The sequence below is a fragment of the Anarhichas minor genome, unplaced genomic scaffold (assembly GCF_050575085.1).
Source record: "Anarhichas minor isolate MPS153535 unplaced genomic scaffold, ASM5057508v1 ptg000024l, whole genome shotgun sequence".
Classification (NCBI taxonomy): domain Eukaryota; kingdom Metazoa; phylum Chordata; class Actinopteri; order Perciformes; family Anarhichadidae; genus Anarhichas; species Anarhichas minor.
In genome coordinates, this window is record NW_027466470.1 from 6595798 (window position 1) to 6604877 (window position 9080).

The 9080-nt window shown below is 40.9% G+C and overlaps 1 protein-coding gene across 1 annotated transcript; it reads right to left on the reverse strand.

The window, feature by feature from the left end:
* Window positions 1-6434: 6434 nt before the first annotated feature.
* Window positions 6435-8307, reverse strand: LOC142955950 (von Willebrand factor C domain-containing protein 2-like). The gene is made up of 3 exons (XM_076097217.1): window positions 7904-8307; window positions 7197-7326; window positions 6435-6972 (listed from the first exon to the last, which is right to left on the reverse strand). The coding sequence occupies exons 1-3, from the start codon at window positions 8252-8254 to the stop codon at window positions 6782-6784; spliced, it is 672 nt and encodes a 223-aa protein (XP_075953332.1). The 5' UTR covers window positions 8255-8307; the 3' UTR covers window positions 6435-6781.
* Window positions 8308-9080: the final 773 nt, after the last annotated feature.

Genomic DNA, 9080 nt, shown 5'->3' on the forward strand with positions numbered 1-9080 from the left:
AGAAAGAGGAAGATGAGGGGGACGACACACATTGACATGAGGGAACAAGACAAGAAGAAGAGCGCTCATAGGAAGGAAATAAAGAGGAAACACGTCCTAGACATCTGGAAGGATGCAGGAGTGAAAGATAGAGGAAAAGTCACAAGCACATCATGGTCTCTTTTTCCCTCTTTACCCCTCTCTCTCTCTCTCTCTCTCTCTCTCTCTCTCTCTCTCTCTTTAAGATTGCAGCTTGCCATTTCTGTAACAAGGACTCAGGCTCTTTCCAACATTTTCAAGTAGCCAACGGCTTCACACCTCTTACCTTTACCAATCAGTGACTTCAGAATTTTGAAGAGTGTGGACCAAAGCTCAAATGTCAGTGACCGACCAAAGGTTGGCGTCAAACTTGGAGTGTTTCCATTAACTATCTTTTGTAAACTGGAGGACATCCAGTGGAATATCAACGGAGGATATTGACGGGAAACGTTGTCGGGGGACATCATTTGAAACTTTGGAAAGTTTTCATGACCTGTTCTGAAAGACGGCATCGAGTGGGACTACTTGGAATATCTGACCAAATTAGTAGAATGAAAAGAAATGACTTCTTACATGGATGCAAGGAGAGTCACGAGGAGTGGAACCAACTTGTTTGGAAATGAAATATCAGAAAAAGAACAAACCTTGTGGACAACGAACCTTACAAACGCCATCAAACATTGTATTTCCCAAGCATTCACAGTGATGATGACGAGAATGGGGATTTCCATTAGAGGCAAACTGTAACATTAACGAAATATGACGACATGCAGTGATGCTCCGTGGACTTGTATTTGATGGATTGCATATCAAAGAAATCGTCCGACTCTTATCTTTCATCTTTACGAGTGATGTTAACAGACGATTTAATATCAACGCCTTTGTCAGGGAGTTTGGATCAAATTACTCACTCGAATCCTCCGGTATCAGTCAATGAATGTGTATTGTGCCTGCATCTACAGTGCTGGGACACGCTGATCAAACATGTTCGTCAGCAGCAACAAACTTTGGAAACAGAAACTGACTCGTTGGAGTGACGGGAAAGTTCTGCAGCGGCGTAAACATATTGAAGAGTTTTCTCCTGTAGCTGAATGCAATGTGGTGGAGCTACCCTGGGAATGCATTGAAATCAGATCGAGGAACTGAAGACAACAAGGCAGATATATACGCTGACAGCTCAGTCAAGATGTCAACCCCATGGGGCACATTTTGGAGATTAGGTTTCTGGAAGCTTTGTGTTTTTTTAGTTGTTTTTTTCTCACTCCACTTGAAGAAAGATGAAGATGTTTATTTTGGTAATCTGGGCTTCAAACGTACAATTGTTGTCTCTGTAAAGTGCAAATGGCCTGAGGTTCATTAGTATTCCTTAAGGTAAAGATTTGATTAAGTACAAATATGCATTTTTCATTCGAAAAATTGGACATTTACCACATTTTCTGAACGTATTTGGGGCAGAAAGGGGGTTACCCTGAGCTGTTGCGAATACAAAAGCTGATTTACAATCCGCAGACAAGACCAACTATCACAAGTCATTACAGTTCTATTGATACTGTTTCTATGACATTTTCTCTCTCTGCTATCTTTTTCTTTAAATCTTAAAGGAAAAGGCGATCATATCCGGAAAGAGGAAATTATAAGGTGATAATCTTTTGCTGGTGGAAATTGTGAATTTGACGGCAGTAATGAGAAGTTATCGTTTGAGCAGTTTGACTGACGTCTCTATTGCCGCTTCAGATTTTATCATCATCAGCTGTCACTTCTGTATTTAAATGTATTTTATCACACTTTTTTCATAACTGATGGAAACATTTTTTGCTAATTTCCAAAACGTATTTAGTCTTGTATGAGTTTCACAACCTTCCCCGTGTGAAAAGAGAACAGACATTTTTTCTTGTCTCCACTTTCGACGCCTAAACACCAAACTGATGCCTTCAGACGTTATCCATACTGAGGTTATTTTTTATGTAAAGGTCATTTTAGGGAGTAAAATCAATATCTGTGAGAAGATGTGCGTTTTAAGATGGGTAATGCAGAAATGATTTTTTTGAAATTTAAATATATTAAAAAAAGAAAAACATGTAAAGAATATTTCCACATATCTTTTAAACAGACAGAATATTTGTGTCCAATGCTTTAACTGCTATTTTGTTGCCAATTTTCTCTCACTCTGAACGATTTGGGGCTTTTATTTTGATATAAATTGTGCGTTGTTGGCCTCCTCTGTGGTCAGCCTTGAGGCAAAAAGGCCCAAATGTTTCCATCTGTTTGGGTCTTCGTTATCGTCATCTGAAGCCTGTTGGAAGGTCTGATTGCGCCTCTCTCTCTCTCTCACACACACACACACACACACACACACACAAACACTCATTCACACCCTTCCCTTTTTTCTTTGCATTATCTCGCCTTTCATTGCCTTTTCCTTTTTCACTCTTCCAGTCCAGGCTGTATGTGTGAATGGTCTTCTGCTGTGCTTTGTAGTGGGCCTACTGTAGCCACAGCTGTGTCTCACAAGAGTGCTTCTTCTTCCAATACATATCGACAGGGCCTCTCTTTGTGTCTCTGAATCTGTGCCACTTGCTGTATCTTTATTTTTCTATCTCAGTACACATCCCCATTCGTGAAACCTGCTGTGCACCTTTTCTCAATCTCTCCCCAACTTTATCCGAGTCTCCTTTTCACCCACTCTTGATACTCTCCTGGTGAGTTTAAGTGTCCTCAGTGGGCAGTCGATCTATGGAGAGGTCAATACAATCCCTACTGTTTAAAGCAAACCACTTGTCCCGCTTCAAAGTCATTGTTTTCAAGCGGGATGTGAAGTGACAACATTTTGTAAGTGTTGGATTCACATTCTTTCATAGTTTTCCTCCATAATTCACCTGTTGATTTGGAATCGTTGTAATCAGCACACAGCAACCAAAATGACAGCTTTGTTTTTTCCCATTCTCACAGTATTCAAGCACTAGTGATTTAGTGCTTTACTTTCATAGAGTTGGGTGACTTTTGACAAAAGAGAACGGGTCAAGATCCAAAAACACTGGATCCTACATTTCCCATGATGCAGCTAGACAGTGCATTTCATAGAGTTCATAAAGTTGGAGAAGCTAAATATAATGGGTGTAAAAGTGTCATTCATTTTCCCATAGACTTGGATGGGCATGAAACTGAAGAGACAAAAGATATGTTACAAAATGTCCGATCCAAGGTGCATTTCGGCAGGAAACATCCTATCACAGGGCTTCAAATTATGTTGCGTGCACGCTAACAGCCGTGAGAATCTACAGTTACTCTGTTGAGAAACCGGATTTTCCAATCTGCAAGAAATTAATTAGCGATTTCTGGGTAAATGTAGGACAAAATTGCCAACTATAGCACCGTTTTGTTCAAATGTGGAAAAATACTGAACAAGCATTAGACTCTCTCCTCCTACTAAATGCCCACTCTCTATGGCAAGCCTTCTCAGGTCTCAAGGCCAAGCTGAGATAACCCTGAAGACCTGGTTTCTTTTCTTTGCTCCTGTCCCTGCACAGACGACCTTGTACAGCTGTTTTCACAGGCTGAGTCGTACTCCTCACGATGAGTAAATTGAACTTTGAAATTAAGATCATTTTCTAGCTTCATTACTCTGACAATGAGGTCCGTTGGGAAAGCTGAGGAGTGACAGTTACTGGAAACAACGAAGGATATAGCAAGAGAGGCCCCTGTGTGTACAAACGGCAACGTACAGATGTTAAAGATCAGCAACAGAAACGTCAGCAAAAATAGTATTTGAAACATTTCCTTTACTTGAGAAGAAGAACAACCACGAGGAGCGCTTGATGTTTCTTAATGGACTCTTGACTTTTGAAGCGGTTCCAGTTGTCAGGCACACCTCAGGTGGTGAAGTATTGGAAACGCTTTTTCAAATACAATTTTTTTGCTGCAAAGCAGAGGACTTTCAGGCCTGTGGGCATTTTTAAAGATTTACTGTATCTATAGCTATGTTTTTTTTTGTACATTGAATGTTGAAAATGTTATATCTTATATAGAATGCATTACGTCATATCAAACCTACTTTTTCTATACAATCAATAAATCTGATGGTTAAAGATTGTATGGTGGTGTTGTCAGTTGCTTGCTGTGTGTGTACATGTGGGTTTTTTTTATCCCAGGTTACTAAAGAAGACACTCAAACTCTGGTGAATGAATTAAACCTTCATAATTAGTTTTTATCTGCAGGTTGAGGTAATCCCAGAACCAGTCCCTGTTTCCTGTTGCCATGAGAGCACATAAACCTGTTATTGTTGTTTCCGTGTGACTTAGTGGACTAAAATGCCAAACCCCCGTTTGGATTACCTTACGCCGTCTTTCATTTCCTCCTCTTTCATCCTACAAAGTAAAGCTTTGTCTCCTTTACTTTCTACTTCTTCTTTCAGTCTTTACATTGTTTTTGCTCTGCAGGTAATAAGGACGGTGTCCTCTCAGAGCCAAACCGGTCACAAAACAGCAAATTGTTTAATTAAAGTAAAATGATGTAACTCAAGCGTTAACACAAAGAGAGATTTTTAATGAACATGGAAAGGTGTTTTAATTTGGAATATTTTAAAAGATGCCGGGGTACATTACCAGCATAACACACTACATGATTCATGGGTGTGATTCATATTAGTTCCCTTTTATTGTAGGCAGTATATTTAAACTCCACTTAAACGAGTGGTTTGACAGCTTAGGCGTTTTTTGCTGAGAGTTAAATGAGAAGATTGACGCCACTATATCTGTGCAGGGAATATGGCTAATTGTGTTACCTTTAACAAGAGGCAGGCTAGCTGTTTCCAGTCTTGATGCTAAGCTAAGCTAACCTGATATTTCACAGAACAGACATGAGAGTGTAGTCCATCTTCTCATTTAACTCTCAGCAAGAAAGCACACAAGTATAATGTCAAACTATTCTTTCTGTTTATTCGGTAACTAAGAGCATAACTATAGAACAGCCTTCAGTTACGTTCAATATTCTTATTCTGAATACTGTTGAATACTACTCCCGCCACGAAAATGTGAATACAGAAAGAGCATATTATTCATAAAGTCTCCTGATAAAATTAGATTTTAAAGGTGTTAATAACACTAAATGTTTCAACTTAATCCCAAACCTTGCTTAAAGAAGCTTTTCGTGGCGATTCAAGTCAGTGAAACGCGTCTGTTGTAATGATATACAGCAGCAGCTTGGGAGTAAATGCCATTACAGGCTTCAACACTGCACATAAACATGAAACAAGACAAGATCATTTTTGGTTTTCATTCAAAGGTCCCTCAAGATTAAAGCGGTAGATAATGACAAATAACAGAGGAGAAAGATCTTCTGCAGATATAAAATGACAATACACTTATTGTTCATCATACACTGATGACAACTGTACACTTTGATAACAGCGGCGATAACGAGGAGGGCTGATTTGAAGAAAGGCTACGCATTACTTCTAGTGAAAAATTAATAAAGCAGTTAATTACACATTGTTTTTCCTGCTCTACAGTTAACATGCACAAATAACCCTTTTTTTCAAACATCGCTCTTGTCTACAACTACTGTACAGTCATATGTTAGACCATAGTCTCATACCTTATATTTCAATTAGCCTGGATATTGAACTGCAGAATTTACAGGACAGTTATAAATTGTTAATTACTTCGCTGAGCCATTTCCTAGTCGAAATTGCATCACAGCTGTGCATACATTTGGCTGGTGCATCAACCCGTGACAGGTCAATTACGATTCGTTATCATCCAATAATCTCATTGGCTTTGTTGTGTTGCCAGTTGTTTCCCAAAGCAGGGGTCTGGAAATTAAAAATATGCCTCCTGGGTAACTTGCTTCTATAAAAGCTATAGTCTCCCTCTTTTAAAACAATTTTGAAGAAACTGTGGACAGGCAGATAAAATATAAAAGGGTCAATATCTGGAGTGTGGTCACTTTTCAAGGGTGTTGGTTTGTTATAGTTCCTGTCAGATATGTTTGATTATGATGTTTTCAGTAGGAGTACGGACATTACAGTATGCTTAGGGATTAAGGCCCTGTGAATCAAACATCTTATATTTACATCACCGCAGTCCATATTACTGAATGGAGAGAGTTTTAATCAATTTGTCCTTCATAAAGTCACTGTTTTCAGTGGTTTTCAAGGACTACAATTCATCTTCTTAGCTATAGCAGGATTAAGTCGTATCCAGTCTTTGTTACATATAAGTAAAGCCGAATTAAGGTATTAGGGGGTATATGGATCTTCCACCAACCACCCACTATGCATTGTGTACCTGGCTGCAAGGTGTTAGTTTGTGATTATTAGTTTGTGGTTATTTGACTAAACTAATTTTTGAATATGCGCCATGGACCACGATTTAAACTAAATTAATGAAGATCTTATTGAGTAAGAGGCTGTCTTCGTGACGGAACCAAAAAGTTGGATTATAATCAAATTGCTAGAAACCCACTGACATGCAGAGAACCTGGAGCTTTGACCGGTCTGTAACTTAGCCTTGAATTTAGACCGTGTTTGCAATATGCAGCCGAGGCCTGTTAGTGGGCCGGCCTTGTCCACCAAAGTGACAAACTCAGTAAGTCTTATCAGTATTACAGAAACCTTGGATGAAAAAATTCCTTGTGTAATGGCAGCTCTATTTTCTATCTCAGCTGCACGGGAGGGTTCAGCATGTTCTTAGAGATGGAAGGAGTATCAGCCATCAGGGATTGTGTATTTTAGGGTAACAGCTGGTTCTCTGCTGACAGAGTGAATCAGTTTTTCTTGGTGGATGGTTGTTCTGGAGTACAGTTTTTGAGGCGGGAACAGGTGGCGAGACGGTTTCCCTCCCAGTAGCCGGCGTCCTGACCATCGTGACAACGACACTTGGTGCAGGAGTCGACCCAGAAGGGCTCTCCTGCAGGGATCACCTGGTTGCGTGATGCATCGACGTAGCAGTTAGGACCTGGAGGGAGATGAGCAACACTGTAAGTGTAACTGCAGTTGAACAGACTTGACAAACAGGGAAGCACATAAGGTCAAATGCATACACACTCATCCTTGCATGCAAATGATCAAATGCATTATAATTTCACAGTGGCGTTCATACGGAGAAGATGAATTTCCCGTGGCATCTATCTCTAAGAGGCACTTTCTACATTTACAGTTTTTCTGCTATTTTCAACATACCCTCCCTGCATTCTGGGCAGCATTTCCCCGCCTGGTAGAGAGGGTTGACGCATGGCGGAGGGGCACAATCTGCAACCAGACAGCGGGCGATGCCATCATTGTCACAAGTACACTGCTCACATTCTGATGGCTGGGAAAAGAAACACACACACAGACACAAACACAAACAGTACGACAGTTAATATGGATGTTATTTCTGACCAGCGCCTCTCACCAAGTCCTCTTCATGCCATCTCAAAAGGGGGCGCTATTTACCTCCAATTTCCGGCTGTATTCTCAAGTTACATACCGGCATACCAGACTGTGATTCATCGGTTCAGAAATACAGTCTGTTTCTAGAAGCTTTAGAAGGAAATACGCTGAAAAAGATGTATATAAGCTGATACTTATTATTATTACTTTATTATTATAACACACGAGCTTAGGCAAACTGTTTTATGGGTTTTAGTTTCATCATATTGTGCATAGTTATACATTTGAATAAGAGGCAACAGTAGTACAGAACAGATTTTTCTTGAGAGCTGACCTCTAAAATGGGCAAAAATTCTATGTACACTATGTAGATATTTTTCTCAAAATATTTAAGGCCCAATAATAAGATTATCCATACCTATAGGTATAGATCCATGCCGTCCCCATCCCTCCTAGAAGCCATCAACAGGCCATCCCCATATTTGCAAGTTTATAGGTGTCAGAGTCAGGCTTACCTGGAAGTTCTGCCCCAGCTCGTACACCACTCCTCGGTACTCACACCCGATCTTTTCGCACCTGGGGCAGCAGTCGGTGGGGTAGTGGCTGACATGGATGCACGCAGCCGGGAGGGAGGTGCACTCTGTGCGGGAACACGCGGAGCCCTCAGTGGTGCATTCACATTGGGTGCAGTGATCGGAGTCCAGAAAATACCATTCCCCCAAGAAGTATATGCTGCCGTTGGCCTCGCAGGTGCCTTCCTGCTGTCCGGCGACTGAGAAGCCAAAGCCGGCCTGCGCGCAAAGCAGTAGTGCCAAAACTGCTGTGCGTAAACTCCGCTCCAAGGAAGGGCGCTCAGTGTAAAGCATGATGACAAATTAGATTCACCTTGCTCAAAATAAAAAGTTAGTATTTGGTCGACAGGTTACCCAAAAGTGTTACATTGTTACTGGACGCTAAAACCACGGCGTTACCTCAGTCCTCTTTCCGCAGAGGTCTACTGGAGCTGCGCACACTTCTGTAAGGAGCCCGGAAGGGGGCGGAGGTTGGGGGGGGGGGGGGCATTAAGAGGGAAAGTTATGTTCACTGCCTCTCATACCCGAGTGTCAGCAGATGTCTGTCCCTCCCCCAAGTTAACATTAGGCCTATTACAGACTTTTACTAGAGCACAGGCGGTCTATTGTGCACATTATGTGCAATTACTGGAGTCTACCAAGCATAGAATGTGGTATTTATAGGTAATTTGTTACAGTGCGTCACTTTGTATTGCGTTTTTGCAAAAAGCAAAAAGAACCCAACAACAAACGGGGTAGAAGCAGAGAACCCAACTGCTGACAGATCTCGCGATATCTCCCTCTAGCAACTGGAATGTTTACCCTGGATACCACAACTTTGCTAGATCCAAATTGAGGTGAGCGTTTTGTTTTCCTCTTTAGCAACATAGAAAATACATCTGATGAAATGTCCACTTGTTTTTCACAAACGTTTTTTTATCATTTAATCGTTAGTGTTAGAAATAAACTATGTCAACACGTCGTGCTTGTGAAATATTCGGTTATGTTCAGTCTTGATCGTTAGCTAACAACAGACAGCTGTAGGCAGAGCAAGAGGAACCTCAGTAAGTTAATTCAGGTTTTATTCCAACAAGGAGCTCCATGCAGTGAACAGTTTCATACCCCTCAACCTTACCGTATT

Excerpts from the sequence above, each read along its gene's own strand:
- LOC142955950 (XM_076097217.1), bottom strand. The coding sequence starts at position 8,254 with ATGCTTTACACTGAGCGCCCTTCCTTGGAGCGGAGTTTACGCACAGCA. Across the intron at positions 7,327-7,903 it reads AGCTGGGGCAGAACTTCCAG|CCATCAGAATGTGAGCAGTG; the intron begins GTAAGCCTGACT and ends TTCTTTTCCCAG. Across the intron at positions 6,973-7,196 it reads CTGCCCAGAATGCAGGGAGG|GTCCTAACTGCTACGTCGAT; the intron begins GTATGTTGAAAA and ends ATCTCCCTCCAG.